This window comes from Halichondria panicea, chromosome 10, assembly GCF_963675165.1.
Source record: "Halichondria panicea chromosome 10, odHalPani1.1, whole genome shotgun sequence".
Lineage (NCBI taxonomy): Eukaryota > Metazoa > Porifera > Demospongiae > Suberitida > Halichondriidae > Halichondria > Halichondria panicea.
In genome coordinates this window covers 5788034-5802373 of record NC_087386.1, presented here as the reverse complement: position 1 = coordinate 5802373, position 14340 = coordinate 5788034, and the positions used below count along the sequence as shown (strand labels likewise).

General features: G+C 44.5%; 2 protein-coding genes and 1 long non-coding RNA gene across 4 annotated transcripts in view; 2 read left to right on the top strand and 1 right to left on the bottom strand.

The window, feature by feature from the left end:
* The window catches only part of LOC135342575 (uncharacterized), a 242336-nt gene that overhangs the window by 130416 nt on the left and 97580 nt on the right, over positions 1–14340 (bottom strand). Inside the window, exons 27-29 of the mRNA XM_064539323.1 lie at positions 8964–9062; positions 6972–7070; positions 6140–6238 (exon numbers count right to left, since the gene is read on the bottom strand). Of these exons, the coding sequence (XP_064395393.1) occupies positions 6140–6238; positions 6972–7070; positions 8964–9062 (297 nt within the window). The remainder of the gene's footprint in view (positions 1–6139; positions 6239–6971; positions 7071–8963; positions 9063–14340) is intronic.
* Positions 1–14340, top strand: part of LOC135342650 (procollagen galactosyltransferase 2-like) — a 92677-nt gene that overhangs the window by 2286 nt on the left and 76051 nt on the right. The window contains exons 6-10 of one of the 2 annotated variants that reach the window (XM_064539444.1): positions 37–153; positions 2851–2927; positions 3014–3120; positions 3397–3529; positions 3995–4332. In XM_064539444.1, the coding sequence (XP_064395514.1) occupies positions 37–153; positions 2851–2927; positions 3014–3120; positions 3397–3529; positions 3995–4195 (635 nt within the window). In that variant the 3' untranslated portion in view covers positions 4196–4332. Of the gene's footprint in view, positions 1–36; positions 154–2850; positions 2928–3013; positions 3121–3396; positions 3530–3994; positions 4333–14340 lie in introns of those variants that run through there. The other variant, XM_064539443.1, reaches the window with a different exon arrangement.
* LOC135342820 (uncharacterized) lies at positions 11191–13472 on the top strand. Its single transcript, XR_010396937.1, has 5 exons — positions 11191–11282; positions 11576–11777; positions 11955–12121; positions 13138–13202; positions 13454–13472. It is a non-coding gene; the product is annotated as an uncharacterized LOC135342820 (long non-coding RNA).

The window sequence follows — 14340 nt, the reverse complement described above, 5'->3', positions numbered from 1 at the left end:
TCTGAATACGATATTAACTCCTTCCCTCCACTGTAGATCTGCCTATGCACATTCTGAACACCGAGGTGTTTGGGTTCATGGTCAAACCAGAGGACTATGAGAGCCTGGACCACGCTGCTCAGGACTTCCTCAACTTTAAGCTGGAAAACCTTGGTAAGCCTCTCCCCCTTAAGGCTGCGGTGTCATCTGCTCTTTGTTAGTATAGCCAGTAGCCATCTCAGTGTGTGCTGATGTAGCTCCATTGTTGCTGTGAACAATGTGTGTGGGCGGGTATAATTAGTGCAGGTCATAATAGAGGGGCTCTTTTAATAGTGTTCCCACAACATCCTTGACTGTGTATCCATTAGTGTGTGTGTTGTCTCCCCCCACACAGTGGACCACCCCCCTATACTGCATTAGTGTGTGTGTTGTGTCCCCCCCACACAGTGGACCACCCCCCTATACTGCATTAGTGTGCGTGGTGTCTCCCCCCACACGGTGGACCACCCCCCTATACTGCGTTAGTGTGCGTGTTGTCTCCCCCCACACAGTGGACCACCCCCCTATACTGCATTAGTGTGCGTGGTGTCTCCCCCCACACGGTGGACCACCCCCCTATACTGCGTTAGTGTGCGTGTTGTCTCCCCCACACAGTGGACCACCCCCCTATACTGCATTAGTGTGTGTGTTGTCTCCCCCCACACAGTGGACCACCCCCCTATACTGCATTGGTGTGTATCTTGTCTCCCCCCACACAGTGGACAATCCCCCTATACTGCATTGGTGTGTATCTTGTCTCCCCCCACGCAGTGGACCAACTGCATTAGTGTGTGTATTGTCTCCCTCCACACAGTGGACCACCCCCCCCTATACTGCATTAGTGTGTGTATTGTCTCCCCCCACACAGTGGACAATCCCCCTATACTGCATTAGTATGTGTATCTTGTCTCCCCCCACACAGTGGACCACCCCCCCCTATACTGCATTAGTGTGTGTGTTGTCTCCCCCCACACAGTGGACCACCCCCCTATACTGCATTAGTGTGTGTATTGTCTCCCCCCACACAGTGGACCACCCCCCTATACTGCATTAGTGTGTGTATTGTCTCCCCCCACACAGTGGACCACCCCCCTATACTGCATTAGTGTGTGTGTGTTGTCTCCCCCCACACAGTGGACCACCCCCCTATACTGCATTAGTGTGTGTGTGTTGTCTCCCCCCCACACAGTGGACAATCCCCCTATACTGCATTGGTGTGTATCTTGTCTCCCCCCACGCAGTGGACCAACTGCATTAGTGTGTGTATTGTCTCCCTCCACACAGTGGACCACCCCCCTATACTGCATTAGTGTGTGTATTGTCTCCCCCCACACAGTGGACCACCCCCCTATACTGCATTAGTGTGTGTGTTGTCTCCCCCCACACAGTGGACCACCCCCCTATACTGCATTAGTGTGTATCTTGTCTCCCCCCACACGGTGGACCACCCCCTATACTGCATTAGTGTGTGTGTTGTCTCCCCCCACACAGTGGACCACCCCCCTATACTGCATTAGTGTGTGTGTTGTCTCCCCCCACACAGTGGACCACCCCCCTATACTGCATTAGTGTGTGTATTGTCTCCCCCCACACAGTGGACCACCCCCCTATACTGCATTAGTGTGTGTGTTGTCTCCCCCCACACAGTGGACCACCCCCCTATACTGCATTAGTGTGTATCTTGTCTCCCCCCACGCAGTGGACCAACTGCATTAGTGTGTGTATTGTCTCCCTCCACACAGTGGACCACCCCCCCTATACTGCATTAGTGTGTGTATTGTCTCCCCCCACACAGTGGACAATCCCCCTATACTGCATTGGTGTGTATCTTGTCTCCCCCCACGCAGTGGACCAACTGCATTAGTGTGTGTATTGTCTCCCTCCACACAGTGGACCACCCCCCTATACTGCATTAGTGTGTGTATTTTCTCCCCCACACAGTGGACCACCCCCCCGTATACTGCATTAGTGTGTGTGTTTTGTCTCCCCCCACACAGTGGACCACCCCCCTATACTGCATTAGTGTGTGTATTGTCTCCCCCCACACAGTGGACCACCCCCCCCTATACTGCATTAGTGTGTGTATCTTGTCTCCCCCCACACAGTGGACCACCCCCCTATACTGCATTGGTGTGTATCTTGTCTCCCCCCACACAGTGGACCACCCCCCTATACTACATTGGTGTGTATCTTGTCTCCCCCCACACAGTGGACCAACTGCATTAGTGTGTGTATTGTCTCCCTCCACACAGTGGACCACCCCCCTATACTGCATTAGTGTGTGTATTGTCTCCCCCACACAGTGGACCACCCCCCCTATACTGCATTGGTGTGTGTGTTGTCTCCCCCCACACAGTGGACCACCCCCCTATACTGCACTAGTGTGTGTTTTGTTTCCCCCCACACAGTGGACCACCCCCCTATACTGCATTAGTGTGTATCTTGTCTCCCCCCACACAGTGGACCACCCCCCTATACTGCATTAGTGTGTGTGTGTGTTGTCTCCCCCCACACAGTGGACCACCCCCCTATACTGCATTAGTGTGTGTGTTGTCTCCCCCCCCCACAGTGGACCACCCCCCTATACTGCATTAGTGTGTGTGTGTTGTCTCCCCCCACACAGTGGACCACCCCCCTATACTGCATTAGTGTGTGTGTATTGTCTCCCCCCACACAGTGGACCACCCCCCTATACTGCATTAGTGTGTGTGTTGTCTCCCCCCACACAGTGGACCACCCCCCTATACTGCATTAGTGTGCGTGTTGTCTCCCCCCACACAGTGGACCACCCCCTATACTGCATTAGTGTGCGTGTTGTCTCCCCCCACACAGTGGACCACCCCCCTATATTGTACAGTCAGCACATCTCCAGACCACCCCCTGTCAAGAACAACTTGGGGTTGGACGCGGTAAGCTGTCTCTACTATTACAGTTATGTTGTATGTGTACGGAAATCATAAAAGTTCACTGATAATTTCCAAACAATATTTGGTAGGTGTTTATGATTGGGCTAGTACGGAGGCCAGAAAGAAGGAACCGGATGATTTTAAGCCTGGACGAGCTCAACTTCAACTACACCCTCTTTGATGCTGTCGATGGAAGGTGAGAGAAAATTAATAATTATACATCGTATGGAGTAAGGTTTTAGATAGTGGCTTTTCACGTCCAACCCCAAATTGTCATTGAGAGAGGGTAGTCTTGAGATGTACTGCATGGTGTAGAGTATAGGTTCACTGTGTGTGAGGGGAGACATAACTGGCTGTACAATACAGAGGGATGGGGGAGGAGACAATACACACTAATTGATACACAAGGATGTGGTGGGGAACTCATATTTAAAAGAACCTCTTTTGTTTATTTTATCCCTCGCCACTACAGACAGTTGAATCAGAGCTACCTGGACAGTCTGGGCATCAAGTACCTTTCTGGCTGGAAGGACCCTTGGGGAGAACGATCTATGACCTTTGGAGAGGTCAGCTGTTTCCTTAGTCACCACACGATATGGCAGCAGGTGAGTGGTCATTAGTGGATACTTGATGTGTACAGAAAGTATTGCTACCTGTTGCATTGTGGGCACTTGTAACTGTGTGAAACCTGTCTAATGTGGTCACCCTCTATAATAGTACAGCCAGGTTAATGTGCTCCTAAGTCTCCTGTGTGCGGACACAAACATTAGCTGTTTGAGCGAACTAGACACTTTCATGAATTGCTTTAACTGATAATGAGACAGTGGTTGAAAAATAATAAACTACTTGTCTTCAAAGGTGACAAAAAACACTGTTTTCTCTAATCAATCCAATCGTTGCTTTGTAGAATCCCCATATGTTAAAGTCATTACAATAAAGTTCATTGCGTGTCCGTTATGTCAACGCACGAGATGAATGCTCTACTGAGCATCTTGTTATAATAGCCACTGTTGGTCTGTCCAAGGGTGACCAGTATAGACAAGTCTTACTGTACCTCTCTTGCTCCCCAGATGATGACAGAGGGTCTGGATCAAATCCTGATTCTGGAGGATGATGTCGTGTTTGAGTGCTGGAAGAGGCCAATCGGATCACACCAAACTGGGACCTCATGTGAGAGCTCTGGAGATATACAGTCTATTATTATACGCAATGTCCGTATCTCGTTAGTCCAATCTTTGCTTACAAGTAGTTCAGTGCAACACCATAAATAAGGCACACCTTATAATCAGCTGACAGTAGTCTAAAAGTAAGAATATTGCTGTCTAATTTCCTTGAACTATAACCATGCTAGTTTGGATTGTCCGAACTTACAACAAATTAACGCTAGATTGTTGTATATAGAGATGCATTTCATGATACAGGGGATGGGTCTTCTTCACTGAGCCTGTGACCGTGGCAACCTGAACATGGTGAAACTACTTGTGAAGAGGGGAGCAGATGTTAATATTGAGGACACAGACAATCAGACACCTCTTCATTATGGTGAGAGATGGAGTATTCCTTTACAGAGGGTGCGTGTGTGTTAATACATGTTGAAGCTAGCTGTCTGTTTGTAGATCTTTGTTTGAGTCCCCTCTACGGAATAGTGAGGGAAGTCAGTTTGGCTGTGTATCTATGGTAACCTTGGAAATCTTTTTGTATTTGCATTACTGATGGTGATCGAGGAAACATATTATACCCTATAGCTGTAGAAGTTGAGCTGGTTATTAGATTTATTTGCGGTAATAATTATTGTCTTTTTTTGAATTCCTTATAATTATATTCGTGATTGTATTTCCTCTACAGCTGTGTCATGTGATCATCATGCTGTCATCTCTTATCTACTACAAGTGGGATTCCTATCTCAAGATGTGATTGAGAATCAAGCACCTATATAATTATATAGCCTCGATTCCAGGCCGCACCTTTAGACAAACAATTCAATCTAGTTTCAGGTTATTAATTTTGCACATTTCTCATTATTGACCAATTAACTTTCAAGTTTTACATGATCAGAATGTAACTTGGTGAAATACATGAGAAACCGTATATAGAAAAAAAATTAATTATAAGACAAAATGATGTAGTGTATAAATTTGCAATCAACGTATCTATCAGAGGCTAGCTGCCATGGTAACAGTACAGTTAATAAGGTACAGAGTCAGTGTAGTAGTTCACACACTTGAGTATGTCCTTTCCTACTAGCCACATCATAGGCAGTACGTCCGTTCTGTATAGTGGGTATGTGAGCAGTTAGTGATGAAGGGAAATAAGGAATTTATCACAAAACCACTGGATTTAATGTTGCCATGGTGATATACAGTATCATAATTATATACAATCATGCAGCGTGACTCACATTAGTTTTGATTTTAACGTCAGCCTTGGCCTCCAACAACATTCTAACAACTCCACAGTGACCATTCTGACTGGCCATGTACAATGCTGTGGCTCCGTTCTGTGTACAGATCCAAATAATTACTAACAGACAAGTAGTAAATCTCACCTTCTGTTGAATGTCAATTTTAGCTTTTGCAGCAATTAATAATTCCACTGCCCTCACATGACCATTCTGAGCAGCTACCATCAGCGCAGTGCCTCCACCCTGTACAGAGTCAAGATAGTACAGATCCACTCATTACACAATATCACCTCATACAATATCACATGACTATCTACAATAATGTCAGGGCAGAGGAGGTACGACATTGTTTTTGAATTGAATATTCCATTGTGATGACGTTTACGGGTTCAGCAACGGAAACAGTTAGATCTAGGTCTAAACTATACTACCCTTGAGCCTTAGTCACAGAATAACAGAGTTATTGTTGGGAACACATTATATAAAACAACGTATGAATAGATGCGTGTCGTACCTCGGTACACCAACTACCAGTGCTCTCTACACAAACATGACTAGCTCTGGTGTATAATGGACCAGATCAACAGAACATGGGGAGGCTCTGTGGCTAGTGGCCTCTGAGATGTGTGTACAGATACTTACACTCACCTGTTGAGGTACATCAACATTGGCCCCAGCATCGATTAGGAGCTCCATACATTTCTGGTGACCACTGAAACTGGCTGTCCAAAGAGGGGACCGTCCCTCCTGTACATAGGAGGAAAACAATGTAAACAGCATGTTGTGGGAAATGTATTTGTACAACAAAACCAACCTTCTCCTGAGTGTTGACTGTAGCCTTGGCTGCTAAGAGGACCCTCACTATCTCATCATGTCCATGATTACTGGCTGCATACAGAGCTGTCTGGTTGTCCTGTTATAGACCATAAACCATATAATTATATATCACAGCAACTGGACCAGCTAATTGTACACTCTCCACTACTCAGTCCACTCATACACAGAGGTAGCCTCGTTCCCAGGCCGATTCTTTTGTATGGAATGGAAGGGAGGAAAATGCGGCCTGGTGTCTACTGATAGTGCGCATGCACTTAGTTTTGCTGTAAAATATGGGTAATCCCCTTCTTTTCCATCTATCTACCGTGCTTCTATTGTGTTGATCAAGAAGGCTTGCACACTAGTCTGAAGCCAGAAGAGCCTCTCGTCTACTTCACGACAGTCGTATGGTCGGAATGTCTGAGCTTGGAAGGACTGGCTATAGCAAGTCTTTGTGCATGCTTCCTATGGTACTTCTAACTGCTGCTTGAGAAGACAACTATACGACCATCGTAGAACTAGAGACTACTGGCCTCAGACTTCAGACTAAGTGTACCAGCTTTCTTGGCCAACGCAATAGAGGGCATAAGCCATAGCTTCAGTATGGAAGTACGTATTACGGAACATATTCCTAGTAAACGGACTAGTTTGCAAAAGTTTTACATTAGTGCACGATTACCATGCGCACTAACACCCAAGCAATGGACACCAGGCCTTTTCCCCCTTCAAAAAAAGCGGCCTAGGAACGAGACTGACACAGAGGTGACAGTACACACACTCAACCGTGGAATCAGCAGAGTACACAAAGACCACCATGCAGCGTGACTCACATTATTCTTGTTGTGAACGTCAGCCTTGGCCTCCAACAACATTCTAACAACTCCACAGTGACCATTCCTACAGGCCATGTACAATGCCGTGGTTCCATTCTGTACAGAGTCAAGATAGTACAGATCCACTCATTACACAATCATATTATCACTCATACAATATCACATGACTATCTACACTAATGTCAGGGCAGAAGAGGTACGACACTTATTTAATTGAATCTTCATTTGTGATGACGTTTGTTTAGCTGGTAGTTAAGGTTACGGTATACTGTTCCACCCACGCTCAAATCTGCGTGGGTGTTCAATGTAGTTCAGCTAGTAAAATGGCTCTCATGTGGCAATGGTTACTCTGCGTTAATTCCAGGCACCAGGAAACCCCTCCTTACCGTATACTCTGCTGTTTCTTATTATACGAATAAAGGGGCAGGGTGACTCGAAGAGTTTTTCCCAAGAGAGTAAGTTACAACAAAGTTACGGCTATTTTTCTAGCTGTTTTTGTAGGCTAATATAGCGACTGTAGAGTATAGTAACAAGGATATATTTTTTGCTGTAAGGTCTCTATGAACAAGATCTCTTCGAGTCGCCCTCCAGTAAGTCTTCAGGCATCGAATACTGGTCAGAAAGACAACCTAGAAGCTATGCAGTCAACAAAATTTGACGACAAAATACTCAGTTTTTCCAGCTGACCTCAGACCACTTCATTGGATTACACGACATATAAACTCTGAGTTATTATTGTAGCTAGCATTGTTCCATGTTCTCTTTCCATTGATAATCGTTGCAAGTTACAAATATAACGTTGTGATGAGAAATAAATATCTTATGAATCATTCATGAGCAATTAGTATACTGTAACCTTAACCGCGACCTTGTCACGACAAACTCTATAGACCTGTAGAACGCTTGTAAAACTAGCTGTTTAGCTAGCTCTGTACGTTGCTCAAGGTCTCTATGGCTAGCTATAGTGTTTCTCCAGCTGAGGTCCTGGTTAGAACTCGTCCAGATGTATATGAAAGGTGCAGTGCTCTCAACATTTGTAGCAAGCATATCTCCTAACTGAATAGGGTTCACTGGGGTTCAGCGACGGAAACAGTTAGATCTATGTCTAAACTATACTACCCTTGAGCCTTAGTCACAGAATAATAGAGTTATTGTAGGGAACACACTACATTGAAAACCAATGTAAAAAAGATTAATTGGAATGCAATTAAAAGAGAGATCACGATGCTGTTGTTACTGGCTACATGCATACAGAGCTGTCTGGTTGTCCTGTGTTATATAGACCATAAACCATAATTATAATTATGTATAACAGCAACTGGAGGGTTAGTGTAAAAGCTGGAATGCAGATATGGAACGGAACATGTAGCTGGCTGTAATCATCACATGACACCTGTTATTGGAAAGAGGATCAACAACTTACACACACTGTTGCACAGTGGTAGATATTGAGATAACAGTTTCATTGTTGAGAGTATAAATGTGGAATTTGCTGACTCCACAACCCAATGTGTTCAGAAATCAATGGCAAAATGCTTGGTCAGTGTGTCTCTTCAACACGCACAAATTGTTTAAAGTTTCACCAAGGGCCAAAACTTTGCAGGCATGCAGATAGAAGAAAGGTATAGCTTTGGAGTGTCCTGTATATAAAACTATAGCTATAGACTTCACACTCCACCTTACTTTGGGCACAACATAATTACTTCGCTAAGTCTATAGACACGTATAATTATGTGTATTTGTAATGTTCAATGTTGCTACTATAATTATACTCAGTCTACTTTTTACTCCTATAGTAATAGTCTTCTAAAATTAGCTTTGTGTCTATAAAAGGCTTCTGTAGCACAAGTATTTAAGACTAAGAACACCATCAGCAGCTCTCTTTTTAGTCATTCCATTTTTCGTTCTATTCCGCATTCCAGCTTTTACACTAACCCGCAACTGGACCAGCTAATCCACTACTCAATCCACTACTCTAGTAAATCTCACCTTATTTTGAATGTCAACTCTAGCTTTGGCAGCAATCAACAATTCCACTGCCCTCACATGACCATTCTGAGCAGCTACCCACAATGCTGTGGTTCCATCCTGTACAGAGTCAAGATAGTACAGATCCACTCATTACACAATATCACTCATACAATATCACATGACTATCTACACTAATGTCAGGGCAGAGGAGGTACGACATTGTTTTTTAATTGAATATTCCATTGTGATGACGTTTACGGGTTCAGCGACATAAACAGTTACCTCTAGGTCTAAACTATACTACCCTTGAGCCTTAGTCACAGAATAACAGAGTTATTGTTGGGAACACATTATATCAAAAAGAACGTAAAAATTGTTTGAATAGATCACGAGATGCGTGTCGTACCTCGGTACACTAACTACCAGTGCTCTCTACACAAACATGACTAGCTCTGGTGTCTAATGGACCAGGTCAACAGAGGCTCTGTGGCTAGTGGCATCTGAGATGTGTGTACAGCTACTTACACTCACCTCTTCGGGCACATCAACATTGGCCCCAGAATCGATTAGAAGCTCCATACATTTCTGGTGACCATCAAAACTGGCAGTCCAAAGAGGGGTCTCTCCTGACTGTACATAGGAGGAAAACGATATTAATGTAAACAGAATGTGTTTAAAAAACAAAACCAACCTTGTTCTGAGTGTTGACTGTAGCCTTGGCTGCTAAGAGGACCCTCACTATCTCATCATGTCCATTGTCACTAGCCCAGTAAAGAGCACCATCCTGTAGAGACAATATCATCAACCAACGGACATATTGGCACTGTAGACAGTATTCCCCTCACCTTGTCTGCCTGGTTGGGATCAGCCCCACACTCCAGTAGCTCCAGAACCACACCCACATCACCCGTCTTATAAGCATCCACAAATTCCTGGGAGAAAATACACTCTCAGTAAACACACACAAAAGATGGAATGACAAAAATTGTATGTACATGTTATATACTGTTCAAGATTCTATAGCCACCCACACAGAAGTACCAGCATACAGTCGACACTAACACTATATAAGCTGACAATGCACATTTGATACCTCCACCCACTCACTCACGTACCATCCTGGGGTGCTGTAGACACAGCTTTCTGAGTGAGACAATCACTTCGTCAACTGATGGTCTCTGTTGAGGTCGGTCATGGAGGCAGCTAACAACAAGAGGATAAAGATCATGTGTGACACCCATTTTGTCATGGACAGCAGTGCTTCGACGCATGAGCTCTTCCTTTCCCCCATTTAGATATTTTAAATAGTTGCGATCACTTCGAGGTATGTTGTATACTTTAGGGAAATCACCGATAACAGTGTGAATGATGAGATGACCGAATGAAAAGATGTCCAGCTTGGTAGTGTAGGTGGGCCGTTCCTCATGACACTCGGGAGGCATGTAGGTTGGATTTCCCGGGATATTTGTCAGAACATGAGTCAACCTCTCCAGATCAACATACCTGTAAATGAACATTAGGTTTTACATGTCTGCCTTTGTTTTCCCACATTAAGTAAATCTCATTTTGTCTATTAAAAAACATTTTCCTTTGCAAACATACCTGGAGACACCCAGGTCTCCGATCTTGGCAGTGAGGTCCTCAGTGAGCAGGATGTTGGGAGCAGTGAGGTCACGATGGATGAGGGAAGGGGTCAGAGAGTGAAGATAGTGAAGGCCTTTGGATACATCATACAGGATATGGATTCTAGTGGCGATATTCGTGTCTCGATGGGTTTCAACGAAATCAGCCAAGTCGGAATGAAGCCTCTCCATTATTAGACTGATGTCGTTCTTATTGCGGCCGTAATGGACTCCAACGAAACCTACTATGTTGGGGTGATGTAAAACACTCAGAATATGACATTCATTTCTGAACTTTGTCACAATGCTCTCCCTCTGTCCAAGGGATCGCTCTTGGAGCAATATGGAGTGAAGCTTCTTAGCAATGCAGTGTCTTCCATTCACCGTCACTCTAAAGACACAGCCATAAGCCCCTGAGCCAGCTTGGTTCTCCTCTAGACCCAATCCTTCCACCTGGACCACCAGAGCATCAAGGTCACTTCTTGTAGCCATTTTGGACTTTTGCAGAAAAAGGGGAGATCTCGTTGGTCATATGACACATACTCCTACTGCGCATGCCCAAATAATTGGTATTCTGTAACCGCGGTGTATTTCAGAGGCTTAATGATCTTTACCAAATCAGACACATAAATAAATTCAAGGACTTGCATGATGTGTCTTGGACCATGGCGAATGGAGAATCTAAAGACCTACTGTATAGGCAACACAATTCATGGTAAGTGTGAGTACCCTCCCATCCTACAATAGATACCTCCATCAGCTGGCTAAGATATCATTCTCACTACTCTCATGTGTCTGGATCTGAGAGGCGTCAGATCTTCTAAGTCACGTACCTTTCAACGGCCATCTAGCTAGCTAGCTGCATATATCTGTAGATTTTATCATTTCAGTCTGTTATTATTGTGTACAGAATTGCACCTTATTATCTCAGCTACCCCACCACTAGATACCTCACACACACACACCTTGAGTATCAGACTGTACTAATCCCGTCCCTCTCTCTCACAGATTGTTTCGTTCTCCTACTTTCTTTGGGATTGCCGGAGGAGTGACTGACAGTGACTGTGTGTACTCTGTCCTGCCCCTCTACCATTCCCATGGCCTCGCACACGGTGGAGGGCCTATGATCTACACAGGAGCCACTCTCATCATTAGGAAAAAGTTCTCTGCCAAACACTTTTGGACCGATATTGCAAAGTACAACTGCACTGTGAGTTGGCTAATTGACTGGGGCTGACCCACTTACATTAATGTCTTAGATAGACAGTACGTGTTGTTATGCTTTCAGCTATTCTTGCCTTTGCTTTCACTACACAACTTGAGCTATGTATCACTGTGTACGGGTGACATCACTTCATTTATATCCACTTACTCCCCCACTGTGCAGATGGTGTGCACGATTGGGAAGTTGAATCGCTACGTGTTGGTCCAACTCCCTGGCTGTATCTGAAACTTGACCCCTTCGAGGAGCATGACGAGAGGTTTGTCCATGTTGCCCAGCTGAGACAAGAAGGTCTGGAGGCGGCCAGGCGTTCAGGGGCAGACTACCTCTTTGTGAGTTATCAGTGTGGCCATCTCTAGCCTCATTCCCGGCCCATCTATTGTAACGACCTAGCAAGGCTCTCTCTAGACGTACAGTGCATCCAGCTTAGAGAGTAGATTACCACAAATTTGTGAATAGCTGTATTTAAATGTAAATATCTTTTGATCGGAACATTTCTAAGAAATGGTGTTGATACCAATGTGTAGGTGAATGACCATGAAAACAGTAATCTTGTACAGCTAAGGTCCTAGACTTCATCACATAATTGTTCAATGGTTTAGGTATCCTGACTATCCCTTTATGGGTGTTACATTATGTTCACAGTGTTTATAATTCATGATTTACTGGTTTTCAGGTACACTTTTGGTTAGAGTAATAACTTCTGACAAATTAATAGCTTAGCTTTCAAATTTCTGTAGTAAGTTAACAGATAAATGGGCTACATTTTGATACCAAGAACATCCTATATCCCATCGTTGAGATAACACTGAAAAGCTACATAATTACTATTTTCTACTATTTTGATGACATCAGCAGCTGAAAACCACAAACCAACCCTTTATCAACCACTATAAAAATTTGTTCTTGTTCTATTAATCACCACAAACCCACCACCTTATGTTTCCATGAAAACATTTTTGAGTATGTTGTAGCTTGGTCATTCACCTACACATTAGTATCAGCACAATTTCTTAGAAAGGTTCCAATCAAAAGAGATTTACATTTAAGTACAGCTACTCACAAATTTGTGGTAATCTACTCTCTAAGCTGGATGCACTGTGCCATTATGATACAGTGAAACCTGTCTATAGTGGTCACCCTGTAAGCAGGTCACCCTCTATAATACAGCCAGGTTAATGGGCCCAAAGTCTCCATAGCATGTGTTTGGACCTGTGTTAGCAGGCCACCTCTTTATTTCAACCACTGTTGGTCTGCCCAAGACAGTAGTAGATACAGTTTTAGTTATTGCAATTTTGGTATCCACAGTATCTAGCTCAGATTAACTATACAATTGTTGTTTATCCAGCGGCTAGACTGTGACAACTTTCTGGTGAACAACAGGACACTACGGATTCTGATGGATCAGCAAAGGTAAGTCAGTGCATGTACAGTCTATAGGGAGGGGATCCCCTTGGGCAGTAACACAAAAACACATGCTATGGAGACTTTGCGGCTGTTTAACCTGTCTATATTATTAGAGGGTGACCACACTGTAGCTCTGCACAGATATACAGTGTAAAGCATTAAGAGTTTCCTCTGTCTGTGAGTGCCTGGCCTTTAGTTATATGGCTGACATTGGATTACTGTTTATTTTTTCTGCATTGTTAAACTATTTGTAATAGAGTGAGAGTCAGACAACGTACTCTGAGAGTCAGCTGACCTTTTCCTGTGTGTTGCTATAGCGATAGATACAGCGTGTAGGCTAAAGCCATTGTCTCAAAAAATGCTCTTATTGTCTTAACAAATAGACACACAGCATTTAGTCACTATTACCATTCATCAACACTCTCACATTGATTACATAATCACTCTACTTTCCCACACCTCCCTCTGTAACCAAGGGACGTACTGAGTCAACATTGTAAAGTCCCCCTCCCACACACACACACCACACACACATCACACATCACACACACACACACACACCACACACAGGGAAATAGTGGCTCCGATGCTAAAGTCGGGCAAGGATGCTGCTTACTCCAACTTCTGGTGTGGAATAGACAGCCGGGTGAGTTGAGCTAAGAAGGTCTAGATCTACTGGAGTACAAGTATTATTACCTGTACACACTGGTACAAGTTGTGATTCAGGCTGAGTAATGTACCAATGCTGTCAAGTGGCCTGTGTCTGTACAACTTTACCAAAGATTTCTTCGTTCCCCTCAGGGCTACTACAAACGTACCCCTGACTATATCTCTATCCTCTGAGGGACGCAGGTGGGCTGTATCCCAGTCCCTGTGGTTCACTCCGGCCTCCTCGTTGACCTAAGGTGGGCGGGGTCAGAAAGGCTCCAACACTGGCCGGCACTGGACGGGTTCACTGGACCCATGGATGAGGTCACACACTTGGCATACTCGGCAAAAATGGCAGATACTGTGTTGGAGAGTCCTATTTTCCTGTCGATTTAGCTCAAAATACGATATTAACTCCTTCCCTCCACTGTAGATCTGCCTATGCACATTCTGAACACCGAGGTGTTGGGGTTCATGGTCAAACCAGAGGACTATG